A 14,715-nucleotide genomic window follows, 5' to 3' on the forward strand; every position below is an offset into this window, starting at 1 on the left:
GTAATCAGTTTTTATAATTTCCAGTTTCATGCTGAAATTGTCAGACTTAGTTTTGATTTCTTGAACACAGTCTTCACAGCTGTTTTGCAGTCGATACCAGGTAGTTCCAAAATCTGAAGTCTCCGTGGGTCTGTTTCTGCTCTTTCTGCTTATCCCCCCGCCGCCACGTTGTTATAGCTCCTCCTGTGCCGGGTTATCTTTGATCATGTGTTGGGTATTTTATTTGAAAAGTTATTTTAAAATAATTGGAGGAAGGACGATGTTATTTTTCTCCAGAGACAATTTGCATTCACTTCTACCTGGCATTAGAAACTCGGAACCACCTTCCACTGGTTCCAGGGCTCGAGATTTTCTGGATCAGAGAGATGACCCGGAGCGGGATTGCTCCCCGTAAGGGGGCTGGTGTAGGTCCAGCCTACCTTTGCCTTACTGTGCAGACCCTTGGGTCCGAGTCTAGAGCAAATAAAGCGCTCTTGTCCTTCACAGGACATTTGCCCTCTTAGCACCAAGAGACCATCGAGAACACAGTTCACTCTCCCACCTACCCCCTACAGATGGCAAATGCCCCAGGTCAGAAACAGTCCGGAATGCTAAGCTGCAGACTGTGGATTTCCACATTCTCCCAGATCTGGGTCTGCTTACTCTTCGTTATATTAGCTCTGTGATGCTTTTAGAATGGTGGTGTTCCTGTGGTAGTCTGCATTTCTTGTTGTTGTCTTAAGTCCAAGTATACCATTTCCCTGTGTTCTTTCAATTATCATGTTATTGTAAATGTTCTGTCATGGAGTTCAGTGAATTCCTGCCCACCCACTCCCCATTCTTCTAACTCTTCTTAATAAGTTTTGCATATCGAGTCTCTCAGATTAACTTCACACATCATTTTACAATGTTCTGCAAAAATTTCATTGGGAATCCTATTAATTATTTGGGAAGAACTTGTACTTTTAGAGTATTTAGGCTCTCCACAGGAATAACATTTAGGATTCCCACCCTTTTATTTAGCTCTTTCATGTCAATATTTTTCCATATAGTTCCTGCATATAGTTTCTTATTGAAGTTATTTCTGAATATGTAATTTTTTATCACAGAAGCTTCCTCTATGATGTCACTGTTCCTCCCTCCTTTGTGCCTCACCTTTAATATTATCTTATCTTCTTCATGGTGTTCACGATGGTGCCAGCATGACTGTCTTCTGAAAATGTTTGCTGATATCTCACACCTAGCATCAGTTACATGATGTCAGTTTTTAAGTCATACACATGGCTCCCAGTGGGCTGAAAACATCCTTTTCCTCCAAGTAGGTCAGATGCCCACCTTGCTTCTTCTCTTATCTTGGTAGGACACTCAACATGGCACTGTCAGGCAACTAAGGCCCTAGCACCTAGGGGGTACTGCTTTATGGAGACTCATTTTTCACACAGTCCCTTGCAGAATCACAAGTATTCATCTCCATTTGATTAGCCTAGAGAATGTTTTACAGCTATCTCTGTCCATAACAGTGGCCTTGGCAACCCCACTTTGACACTGCTTAACGGGGTGATCTGGAAAGTCACCTGTACCCCCTGGGCCCCGGTTTCTCACTTGGCTAACGAGAGCTGAACTACATTTTCTTTTTTCCTCTCTAGGTCTAATATTTATTCTATCTCCCTCTTAGTAAGAAACAAAGCATTGGGCACTAGGCCCGATGGCTTGGCGGGGGCAGGGTGATGTCACACACTGCACAGTATCTCACCATAGACTCAAAACCCACGAGCAGCCTGCAGGTGTAACACTCGGTCCTGCTTTCCTTCTGCCAGCTGCACATTGACCTGCAGGACCAGCTGGAAGTCTTCTCCCTGAAAGGGAGGCCCACCACCTCCTATATCTACATCATAGAGGAAAATACAGCCCAGGCAAAAGGTAAGTTGAGGAAGAATAGCTTCCAGAGGATGACGGGACCCAGTTAACTGTTTTGTTAGGGGACTAATCGGGCCACAGACAGAGCAGAATGGCCAGTCTCGTCACCCATGGCCACTCTCAACAATGCTCATTCCCACACTAGGGCTGCTTTCCCTTGAGTCAAGGTCTTTATGGATGCATCTTCCTTTACACTGATTCTAAGTCATTCTCTCTTCTCTTTGCAGCAAAGAAGGCTCACACAGCCTCCCTGATCATTCTTCCTGGAGACACAGCTGAATTCGATGTTGTTTTTCACTCCCAAAAGGTTGGGAGGTTGACGGGCAACATCCACTTGTCAGTGGTCAACAATCAGTATGAGGACACGAACATCCACATGGTGGCAGAAGGCTACGAGGATGACATCACCTTGGACAACATCCACGGGCTGGTGGCTTCCGCCAGCCAGGAGGTCTTAGATAGCTCTGAGGTCACCGTGGAAACAACCATGGAAGACTTGGTGGAAGGTGGGAGACGAAGCCGTGAGGTGTTGACAGCTGTTGGCTCTTGGATCAACAGTGAAATTTAAATAACATCAGCTCGCTTCCTGGGAATTTAGGGCTGAATCTCCTCTCCATCACTGTACGCTCTTTTGTGCCTGGCTCTGGCACTGCCTTCTTTCATGTGTCCCCTCAAGGAACATTTATGGAGCATCACTGTGCTCCTGCCAGGCACTACACTGAGCCCCGGAGTTCCAGAGTAATAGGAATCCCTGCCCTTAGAGGGATTGTAGTTTGAGCTCAAATTCAAATCTAGTCAATAAGCAAAATTCAAAATTCAAACTCCAGATTAGCTAAGAAGTGAACACACATCTCTCTGTAGTTTTCCCTGTTTCTATCTACTAGCTGGCTTGCATCGACATTGTCTGCTTCATCTGAGCCATGCATCCTACACATTCCAAGAGAGCTTCTGGGCTTGTTTAATGAGGTGGGGTGTGGGCTTGTGCCTTCTCTAGAGCATCATTCTCCACAGTCTGTCTACTCAATGCACTGAGAACCAACAGCATCAGCGTCACCTGGGAGCTTCTTACCAATGGGAATTTCAGACACTAGCCAGCACCTCAGACACGCTGAATCAGAACCTGCCTTTTAACAAGATCATTAGGTGATTTGTGTGCATAGCAAAGTTTAAGCCACCCTGCTCCGCAGTCTATCAAGTTCTCCAGCTTCATTGAGTTGACTATACTCTGGGGCAGGAGAAAATTTATAATACTTCATCATTATTCTCAAAAAGCATTTGCTAAGCACCATAATTTTGTGCCTAATTGCTATGAAGTGAGTTATAAATATAGTTTCACAGTTGTTCTAGGAGCTTAATTGTCATTCTGGAAGGTAGCATTGCGCAGTCTATGTAACATGGGTAAAAATCAACATGCCTCGCCCCTGTTCGTGGCTACAGGTTGGTGTCTCTCTTATCAGGAGTCAAACAGGAGCCAGCAGCGAACCCTAGTTCAGAAATCAAATTTCATACTTCTGATAGGCTTGCCAGATTTAGAAAATCGGAATATAGGAGTCCCCATTAAATATGAATTTCAGATATGTGATGAATTATTTTTTTAGTTTAAGTGTGTCCCAAAATATTGCATGGGACATATTTATACTGAAAATTACTCATAGTTTATGTAATTCAAATTTAACAGGGACTCCTGTATTTTATCTGGCCACCCTAACCCTTAGGAGGCCAAGATGGACAGATGGACAGACAGATAAACAAATGGATGGATGCATGCATGCATGCATGCATGTATAAGTAGATTCCCCAAGGCAGGAAAGCTTACTGCTCAGGACTGCAGGTTTTTCAATAGAAGCATCCAGGGGGGAGGAGTTGCATGAGGGTGAGGTGAAGTGTCTTGCAGGTGCTGCCGTCTCTGGGTAGGAGCCCCCTACAGGAGGAGGCCAGGGAGGACTCACCAGCCCTCTGCTTGTATCCTTAGCTGCCCTGGTGGACCACATTCAGTTTGGGGACTGCCACGTTGGAAACAGCTATAACGTGAGCTTCACAGTCACTAACCACAGCCAAGTGAATGTAATACGGTTTGAGTGGCCTGTTTTAGCTACAGTTTCCTTTTCCCCACAGGTAAGTGAAAGCCCTTTGCTGTTTTCTGGGCTCCCTTAGGCCCTAACCCAACTTGATTGTCAGTCCACTTCCATGGACACAAAGGATGGGATGGACCTCACTTGGACCTAGGGTTGGAGGACCCTGTCCATGTGCCCCACCCCCCAATCTAAGAGCAGAGAATGAGGTTTGCCAAGGCAGATGTTGATTGAGGAATTCCTTGGAAACCTGTGTGAGTGGAACAGGTCCCAGTCTTCCCAGCCCGGAGCGTAGACGTGTGTCCCCCCCACCCCCGGCACGTGTTCCCTAAGCACCGGTCCTGCAGAAGCGGGTCACTGAAAGATAAAATGGGGTGATGGTTTCTGTGGACAACTGAGGTTTAGAAAATGTTTCAAGTTACATCTTTCTCTTAAAGGCCCCCAGTGCCCTTCAGCAGACTATAGTAAAACCTAGTTCACTGTGCTTCACTGGGATTTGCTAACCCCTTCCTTTAGCAGCTCACAGCACACACTTTATGAATTGCTGACCAAGGTCCAGACCAGTGGAAGCAGGTTCTAGCCTCTGGCCAGCAGCTGCTTTGCATAGATAGTTGATTTCTGAGTTCCCAGGACACTGGATTCACACAGATGCATCCACCGCCTCCTGCTCTGTTTCAGCCACCACGTCTGCAAACACAGAACTCCAGGGGTACAAAGCAGGGAGGGTTGGGGACCCCACCTTTAAATCTCTGAGTGCTATCGGGAGGAAGTTTTGCTTCCCAGAGGGATATGAATAGTTACTCAAAGGAGGCAGAGATAAGCTCCTTGCAGGCCATTTACCTACACTCACATGCGCACCCTCCCCCACGAGACACACACACACACACACACACACACACACACACACACACATATGCATCTGTGGCCTTGGGAAGCACAGAGCTTTCTTCTCCCTTCACTTTCCAGAGGAGGCAGAGTTTCAAAAACATGAAAGGACTGTGATATATATCATATATACATGGTATATCTGTGGGCTTTTCATGTGTGTGTTTAGGTATGCAAAATCATACATGGTTTTATTCTACAGCCCAAATTGGATGTCCCATGTATCTGGTATGCTTCAGCGAATCTCGGCCTTTCTGGTCTCCACACTCCTTTACGCCCTTAAACATTACTGAGGAGCCTGCAAAGAGCTTTTGTTTATGTGGGTTAGATCTATCAGTGTTTACCATATTCATATTAGAAATTAAAACTGAGAATGTCTAAAAACATGCATTTATTCATCCATTTTAAAATATCATAACAAACCCATTACATGGCAATATAAAAGTAATAGTTTTATGAAAATGTCTGTATTTTCAAAAATAAAAAAAATTGTGTGAGAATAGTGGCATCATCTTACATTTTTATAAATCTTGTTAATATTTGACCTGAGAGAAGAGAGCTGATTCTCATGTTTGCTTCTGCATTCAGCATAATGCTGCATCATCCGTCACTCCATCGTATAGGCAGGAGGAAGTAAGAATGAAAAGGTCAACATCTTAATACGTAGTAGGATGAAAACGGTTTTGGCCTCATGGACTCCTGGAAAGGCCTTAGGGACCCTGGGGGTCACCAGACCACACTCCGAGAACCACCCGTGTGCTGTGTATATCGGTCCAGTCCATAATTTGTATAGGCTGCATTGATTGAGAAGCACAGGCGGTGAAGAGTGTGGCATCTGGGCCTGGGTCTGAATCCAGCTCTTCCACTGTCAATGGTATAACCTTGAGCAAGTTGCAGTTTTCCTTGTCCGTAAAGCAGGGGTCACAGCCATGCATCTTACAGAGTGGTTGTGGGAACTGGTGGAATTGCATGCCGGTTTAAATACCGGATTAAATAGTGCCCAAAGTGACAGTGTGATAGATACTAGCTGCTCTTGTTTTTATGATTATATTTCTATATAAGAAGGTTTTGTACATTTTTTAAGATTTTATTTATTTATTTATTTATTTATTTTTTACAGAGAGGGAAAGGGAGGGAGAGAGAGAGGGAGAGAAACATCAATATATGGCTGTGTTTGGCTGCCCCCAACCAGAGACCAGGTCCACAACCCAGGCATGTGCCCTGACTGGGAACTGACCCTTTGGTTTGCAGGCCAGCACTCAACCCATGGAGCCACACCAGCAAGGGCGGCTTTTGTACATTTTTAAGACAATCCATATATCAGGCTTAAATGATGCATCTTGTTTTTGTTTTTGTTTTTGCCAAAATCTACCTCTCCTCTAAAGTGACACAATTAGGTGAGTATTTTGAATTCCGAAAAATACTGACACCAAGCTCTTCCCCAGATAGGGCACCTCCACCCTGGGTGTGCCAAGGACATAGTGGTAACCATGAAGTCAGATGTGCCCATCAGCCTGAAGAATATGGAGATCAAGTGCAAGCTGTCCAAGATCATGTTCCAGCAACCTGCGGACCAGGTGCCTGACTGGGACGACCGTATGCACACCGTCAAGTGGGTGGACATGCCCAGAAGCACCCCCGGGACTTTCACCACGAAACGAAAAGTGAGTAGGGACTTCAGTCACAAGCCTAGGGAGGCCGCCCGGGCCTGGATGCCTAGTGCTCTCACGTGTGACGTCTCAGATTTCCTTCTTTCATGGAAAAAAGAAAAACTTCCCATTCCACTTGACTCAGATTTTTAAAGTGACAAAGTAAACTTCCAGGCATGCCGCCTGCCATGCACACTACATGTACCACGTGGACCACGTGTCTTCACGAGCAGAGTTTTAGATCCTCTTGATGTCTCATTGAGCAAGTCCTCCCACCTTTTTCTTCTTCCAAAATGCCATGGCTGGTCTTTTAGTTGTTTCCTGTTTCCTTCAGGTGTCCAGAATTATTGCATATTAGTTACAGACAGAATCTCATCTTTGGTTCATACATGCCCCTCTTTTAATTATTGCTTCATTGGTTTCCTTATGATGATGTAAACAAAGGTGAACCCACACACGGATTTCCTATGCGGTTCTCAGCCGTTCCATCGCCCTGCCTCCCTCCTGGAGGAAACCACTGTCCTGAATCTTGTTTGCTCATTCCCTTGACTTTTGTCTTTTGTTTCTTCTTTTAACCCATGCATTCTAAAAGGCAGAACATGTAGTTGTAGTTTTAGCTTTATTTTTTAAACACTGTGGTATGTGCTTCTCCATATTGTCACATGTGACTCTAGTACACCCATTTCCCTGCTCTGTAAAATCCCATTGTTATTTTTTTTAGCAACTAACAACATTTACTGAGTACTTAGTATTAGCAAGAAAGTGTATTTTTCTTTTTTTCCAATCACAGTTGACATACATTATTATATTAGTTTCAGGTGTACACCCCAGTGATTAGACATTATATAACTAACTAGGTGATCATCCCGATAAATCTCACACCCATCTGGCACCTTATGTTGTTAGAATAGTATTGACCACCATTCAATACTATGACAACATTCCCTGTGCTGTGCATTCCATCCCCATGACAGTTCTCTGACTACCAGTTTTTACTCCTTCATCCCTTCATTACCGTCATTCCTATTTTGAAAGTTATTTGGGGTCTTACTACTTTGGACAGCGTTTCTGTGAGCATTACTGTTCGGATCACACGCATTCACTGGCGAGGGTGTTTATTTGTAGAAGTGGAATTGCTGAATCATAGGGTATGTGAATGTTCAGCTTCCCGGGATAACTCCCCGATGTTTTCCAAGTGCTTTGCCAATTTATGCTCCAACTAGCAAAGAAATCTTATTGCTCTGCGTTCTCTCTAACACTCAGAATTGTCAGACTTTGTGATTTTTATCACTGAAGTGAATAGGAAATACTTTCATTTGGGGGCCTACTTTGCATTTCCCTGATCTCTAAATAAAGTTGAATATTTCATAAATGCCTTTTGCCCATTTTTTAAATTATGATGCCTGTCCTTTGTATGAGTTGTTTTATTTTTTTATAAACTCCACAGTTCCTATTATTTATCTATAAATGCCTTCACCAAATTTTAGCCTATCTTTTCATTTTCCTTAATGTAGCTTTTCATGAACAAAGACATTCATCTCTCCTTTTATAATTATTTGTGTGTGTGTCTTGTTTTTAAAACCCTTCCCTAACAGGGAAGAAAAAGATTCACTGATTTTTTTATATTTAAGAGGTTTGCTTTGATATTTATGCCCACGGCCCACCTGGATTTTATGGTATGAGGCAAGAATCCAATTTGATATTTTCCCATCTAGATAACCAATCTTGCCAAATCCCCCTTTTGTTGGGCCCTTCTGTTGTGATCCACCATTACTCCCTTGACATCTAAATTTTATATGTGCCTGGAGTATTTCTTGTCTCTCTAGTCTATTTTACTGCCAATTCTCCTATCCCTCTGCCAGTTGTACACCACTTTAATTTCATAATTGGCCTTGATATCTGGAAGGGAAGTCCCTCCCTGGGACTGTTTTGTTCTGAAATGCTTTAGTTTTTCTTGGCCCTATATTTTTCTGTATAATTTTGGAATCCGTTTATCATGTACAGTTGACCCTTGAACAACACGGGTTTGAATTATGTGGGTCCACTCACAGCGGGTTTTTTTTTCAATAAATACTGTTAATGGATTTTCTTTTTTCTGGCTTACTTTATTGTAAGAATCCAGTATATAATAGATATAACATACAAAATATGAGTTAATTGACTGTTAATATTATCAATAAGGCTTCTGGTAAGCAGCAGCCTACTAATAGTTAAATTTGGAGGGAGTCAAGTGACACAGGGAGTTTTGACCGCACGGGGCTCAGTGGCCCTGACTCCCACGTGTCCACGGGGCAGCTGCACTGGGAAACCCTGGTGGAGGACTGACTGGAATGGGGTTGCCTCTGTGAGTCAGTTCAGGAAGAATTGACAGTTTTATACTATTCATCTGTCCTTTCCATCAACGACGTATATTACTCTCTTTATTTAGGTCTTTAAGATTTTAAGATTATTTTTACTATCATTTGTTTTCTTTAATAGTCTTAGGACTCTTCAGGGTTATCATTTTTTCTTCTTGAGTCAATTTTATTAAATCATTTTTCTAGGGATTTACTCTTCAACTAAATTTTCATATGTATTTTCATAAAACTATTCATAATATTTCCTTATTATATGTTTAAATCTGTGAGATCAATGATAATGTCCCCGGTTTTCATTTCTGGTACTGCTTCTTTGTTTTTATTTCCTTGATCAGTCTCAGCAAAGGTTTTTAAGATCTTTTCTAGTAACTTCTGGCTTTGTTGGTCTTTTCTGTTTTAGATTTATTTTCTATTTTATTCATATCCATGCCTCTCTTTATAACTTTCTTTCTCCTACCTTGTCTGGGGTCCATCTGACCCCAAACTCATGTTTGTGCAGTCCTGATACCCTCGGTAATTTTTTGTTTTCTTTTCCATTTATGAGTCATTTTAGGTTTGCCTTAATCCTTTGTTCTGGAACTTGGGTTTATGAGTTGGTGTTAATTCGCATCCGTAGAATAGTGTACTGCGATGCCCCCCACCCTCCCCGGCCCAAGTGCCTGTGGGACAGCTGGCTCTGCATCACTGAGGACACGCTGCCTTTGTTACAGGTGGTGGAGACGGACCCCGAGCCTGCGCACTCGGTACTGGAAGAAAACTACCGGGAACTGCAGCTTCAGATCAGCGCCAATGTGAATTTCGCCTCGTACAAGTGCCAAACGGGCGACGTGCGCTTTAAGGAAACGCTAGTTTACCAGACCCGAGTGTTTGAGTGAGTCATCAAAAGCCTCCCAGCACTCATCAAAGTTCTTTCATTCCGTCATTCGCTCACTCATTCACCCAACATTTATCCAGTGGGTACAGCAACATATACCAGGTGTCGTCTGTAGCATGCACCAGCGTCTGCCTGGGCCCAGTGAAACATTCAGACTCACAAAGCAATTGAAGTTTACCCTTGAAATCAAGATATAGGCCAGGAAACTGGCATTGGGTGATCAGCTCCAGTGGAAATAGTCCCTGCAGCAATCCACACCAGCACCCAGGAACTACCCTTGTTGGCCAACCAGGTGACAGCTCAGACAATATCCACACTAGTGGGCATAGGGTCCAGCCTGGTCAGGAAGCCCCATGACCAACAGAAGCCAACATTTCTCATGACCACTCCATAGGTACAGTTCCCAGGGTCTCTGCAGGGGACATGCCCTGTTATGAGAGTCGCTAAGAGAACCCCAACGCTACAGCTTCCCTCCAGATAATCACAATTCCACACTGGATGCAACTTACCAAACAGGGGCCATATTTACTATAAACAATGTTGCCTATAACGCAACTGACGTTCTTCCTCTATTTTCTAGGGAAACTGAGCTAGAAAGTTAATTCAAAGTCAAAATTGTCCTTAGAAGGAGAAAGGGTTATTTTAACTCCCGCCCACACTCAGATGCAGGGATACAAGGATGCCATGGGCCCTGCTCTCCAAGAGCTCATGGTCTTGAGCTGGAGGTAGCAGAGTAGATGCAAACGGGTGAACTGATGGCACAGCACAATGTCCTAGGGAGGCAGGAAGAGTACCTGACGTGGACCAAGATAGGGGCGTGATAGAGTGTCGGGGGAGGCTTCCCAGACAAAGTGGTGGCCCAGCTGAATTTTAGAGAACAAAGAGGAGGTAGCCCAGTGAGAAAAGTGAGAAAAGAAGTAAGAAAAAAATGGCCTTCTAGGCAGAAAGAGCAACATACACAAAGAGAGAAAGCCTGTGACTAATCTTTGAGAATTTCAAAAACAAAAATGTAAACCACTGACATTTCCACTTTGTAAAAAGTAGTCATCGACTTGTTCGACTCATTTTGCATTTGTTGCACTTAAAGTGTCCCCTCAAGTTATTAGAGAACCAAAAGACATAAGGAAAGAAGTGGGATCTGCTGATGCCCATGACACCAAAGCAGGGATCGGTAAACTATGGCCAGACCCAGCCAGCCACCTGTTTTGGTGAACAGGCTTGTAGGCAACAGCCACACCCGTTCGTTTCTGTGTTGTCGGGGCTGTGTTCGCACCACCACAGCAGAGTGAGTGGTTGCTGCAGAGGCCGACTGCATGCAAACCCAAAAAATCCTACCGTCTGGCCCTTCCCTACACCAAGGCTTGTTTTTCTGAAGACTATTCTATGCCGCTAAGATTTCTCCACTTTTTAAAAGTTTCCTTTAGGATGAAGACCACTACTCACAAGTTCACACAATAAATATAAGCCCCTGAGGTCAAAGCACTTGGCTTCGGGCCTGTCCACACGGTCTGCCCAGATGGGATAACGGAGATCTAACCTCTGCACCCACCCTAGATGCACCCCCTCCAAACTCCCACCTCCCCCTACTCCCCTAACACCAGGAGAGCGTGTGTGCCTCTTTCTCTTACACGATCATCTCCTTGTATCAAGTCCTCGCTCTCCTGCTGTCACTGTGATCAAGTTGAACAGTGATTCCAGAAAAAGCTTCTATCTGCCAGTTCTTGTCATAGAGCAGGGAACCTTGAAGCAAGAAGAGTCTCCACCAATTCCGAATCTGAGACAAGTCTGTGTCTCAGCCAGTGAAAGCATCTCGGGAAGAGGTCAGATGGTTTCTGAGGACAGGGACTTTGTTTCTGGGGGTGGGAAGTGATTCAGGAAGGGAAGGGGCTATGAAATTTGCACCCCAGGAAGGTACTGTCATGTGAGATAGATTCTTGTTTCCTCTCTCATGGGAATTTCTCAGGACCTCCATGATGCATGCCAAGAGTTCACTGCATAGTTGCCAGCAGTATGCCGGAGGATTTTCAACGCTAAACATTTGGATATTTTTGCTTTTAAGAGTTATGTATATATTTTGTGGTTTGTAAGGAAATATAATTGGTACATCAAATGCCTGATTTCAAATAAATTGCTTAAACTCGCCTTTTGAAGAAATATTTAAAACACAAAGTGAGTTGACTGAAAGACAAAAGCGACAGTGTAGATGATGGGTGTGCAGACAGGACAAAGATCATTGGCAGCACATTCCTCAAACCCATTCCCTGATCTGTGTGCAGGCTGGAACTGACTAATACAGGAAGTGTGCAGCTGGAATTCAGCTGGACCTCCGAAGAGACAGCCAAGTCCGTCAGCTTCGCAATGCCAGATAACCAAGGTAAGTGCAATGACTGGTAAGAACCCAGGGTTTGGACTGAGTCCCCAATTAGTGTAAGAGCCTCATTCATGGAAAAGTGAGCTCTGCTCCCACAGCCCGCCACGTAGCTATGAAGAAGCAAAGCAGAGGCCTCCTGAGGTCTGCAGAGCCAAAATGGGCCCGAGAAACAACAGCTGACCTCTGCCCTCCTGGAGTGTGAACTCTGGCCCCCACAGAGGCCAGCATCCCCTCTCAGATCCCTAGGAATCTTTTCTCTTAGACCTTAACCTTCTAGGACATTACAGACCCTTGGAGAAAATGATGAAACTATGAGCTGTTCCCCAGGAAATTACATACCATGCCCAATTTGCAGCTGGTTCACGGGGAGCACTTGATAAAGGGGCCCAGCACTCAGTAGGCAGGTATCCATTCCTACTGCTGCAGTTTCGCAGATTCTCAGACCTTACAAGTGGGCCCCAGACTGTGAACTCCTGCTCAGACACAGTGATTCTCCAGAAATGATGTTCACAGCCCAATGTTTTTGAGGCAGAAGACCCACAGACATCTACTTGACCCACTCCCTTGAGCCAAAAGAAAACAAATTTGAAAACTTGATGGACTTAATGGCAGTCTTTTTCACGGATCACCTGTGAGAACTATGAGTCAGTTCCTTACCCCTAGTGACCAAAGTATATCTGCTGGGAGAGGCGAACTCACAGACCCCACAGAGGGTCCCTAAGGACCTGTGAGTGGGTTGCCTTCACCTTGTCCTCCCACTGCAAATGCAGAGTATCACTGATTTTCCATCTGCCCCCAGGTTCCTCTCAAAAAGATCAGCTGAGCCAGGTCACACTGCCCACGGGCAGCAGTCTGGACAGCGCTGTGGACCACGGGAATGGAGCTCCCCCACTGGCCTTCTCTGTGGTACCCACCTCAGGCACTGTGGCTGTGGGGAAGTCTGAGAAGATCAACGTGAAATTCTCCCCACTGGAGGTTGGAGACTTCGAGAGCACTCTTACCTGCCAGTAAGGAAGTCTCCCCAGAACAAGCTCTGCAGCTCCTCTCCCTCCTCCCTCCCACCGCTACCATACTCTTTCCAACCCAAGACCCCGCCGTGGCCCCAGATCACCACATTTCACTTTGGAAAGATTCAAAGGAGTTAGCCTTTGGAGAACAAGGAGGCTTTAGTCTTTTGGGTTGCTCATCAACTATCTCTAGACTCTCCCTCTGACCCACCTCTCCCTTCCTGGCCACGTTCAAAAGTCCACTGGCCAACCAAATAATTGGCAGCCAGGTAGGTTCCAGTCCTGGAGCAAGCATGAACTTGGGAAGGCTTTTTAGTGCCTTCATTGATACTAGGTTTCATTAACTGTAAAGTGCAAATAACAATACACACCTTGCAGATTTGTCGTTAAAACTGAGTGAGGCACTTTGGTGAAGCTTAAAACACTGCCTGGCACACATTAAGCACAACGAACATTAGGTGGCGGTGATGGTAGAGGTGGTTGACTTAGTGCATAGTAAGCAAGGAAGAGATGGGGACCAGACCCAGTTAGAGAAAAGCCAACCCGATAACCCCTGGCCATGAAAGTCCCTGATATGGCACGCACTCCCAGGAAAGCTCCACAGAGGACGCCCACCCTGCAAAGGAATTCCATGAACCATGGCTGAGTGTGGCAGAGACCTCTGTGAGCCACAGGAGCTTCCTAGAAACACTGCAGTCACTACAGGGACCCTCCTGCACCTGGGCCACCTAAACTTGAACCTGGAGCGGGGAGTCTGCTCACATCCAGTTCACTTTCTCCTAAGAGCTCAGGATACTTTTTTAGCATTTCTCCATCACTTTTCATATCCCACTAGCTGTCTTTGAGAGAGCCCAAAGGGTAAGCCTCTATGTCCATTTGACAGCCAGGAGATTTTCTCACCGCTGATGGAGGAAGTAACGTGAGGCCATATTTGGACGCACAGGAAGGACCAGAATTCAGGCTCCTCATACTCAGCCCATTCATGCACTCATCCACTCAACCATTAATTAATGGACACCTACTATGTGTCATGTACTGTTCAAGGTGCTGAGGTTGTGTTGTTGACAAAGATGGACCCAGCCTCTGTTCCCATGGAGCTCACATTTTAATAGATATAATATTCATTTACAACCTACTAAGACAGCAACAATTGATTAAAGCTTAAATAAATACGTTCATACAACCTTATCCTCTCAGGATTCCCAACCTGCCACCTGGAGAACAAGGTCCAGTTGTGTCAGCAAAAGGGCGGAGCCTCCTGCCAGTCTGTCATTTTGAGCTGAAAGACTCAGATTACATCAGTGGTCACCGGCGAAACCCAGATCTCCGGGGGCCTGGTGGTGGGGTCCTGGATCCAAACACCCGGGTGATCGAGTTCATCAGTGTGGGCATAGGAGGGAAGAATCTCCGGTGAGTCGCTTAAGTTTGCATCCATTGAGTCCGTATCAGTCAGTCCTTCTAAAGAACTGAGAGGGAGAATTCAGAGAATCGAGCTAGATGGGTTCCTAGAAGTCGGCTTGATGTCCTGGGGTTGGACTTGAGACAGCTGCTACAGTAAGAAAGTGAATCCTGTCTCCTTAGTTTGGACACTGTGGGAAATTCAG

The 14,715-nt window shown here is 45.0% G+C and overlaps 1 protein-coding gene across 3 annotated transcripts in view; it reads left to right on the forward strand.

Annotated features, from left to right (window-relative positions):
* HYDIN (HYDIN axonemal central pair apparatus protein) overlaps positions 1 to 14,715 on the forward strand; it is a 291,357-nt gene that overhangs the window by 246,473 nt on the left and 30,169 nt on the right. For all 3 annotated transcript variants that reach the window (XM_036012178.1, XM_036012180.1, XM_036012179.1), the window contains exons 61-68: positions 1,797 to 1,899; positions 2,124 to 2,402; positions 3,869 to 4,011; positions 6,299 to 6,517; positions 9,570 to 9,730; positions 12,010 to 12,107; positions 12,904 to 13,111; positions 14,309 to 14,521. In XM_036012178.1, the coding sequence (XP_035868071.1) occupies positions 1,797 to 1,899; positions 2,124 to 2,402; positions 3,869 to 4,011; positions 6,299 to 6,517; positions 9,570 to 9,730; positions 12,010 to 12,107; positions 12,904 to 13,111; positions 14,309 to 14,521 (1,424 nt within the window). The remainder of the gene's footprint in view (positions 1 to 1,796; positions 1,900 to 2,123; positions 2,403 to 3,868; positions 4,012 to 6,298; positions 6,518 to 9,569; positions 9,731 to 12,009; positions 12,108 to 12,903; positions 13,112 to 14,308; positions 14,522 to 14,715) is intronic.

The sequence above is a fragment of the Phyllostomus discolor genome, chromosome 12 (genome assembly GCF_004126475.2).
Source record: "Phyllostomus discolor isolate MPI-MPIP mPhyDis1 chromosome 12, mPhyDis1.pri.v3, whole genome shotgun sequence".
NCBI classification, from domain to species: domain Eukaryota; kingdom Metazoa; phylum Chordata; class Mammalia; order Chiroptera; family Phyllostomidae; genus Phyllostomus; species Phyllostomus discolor.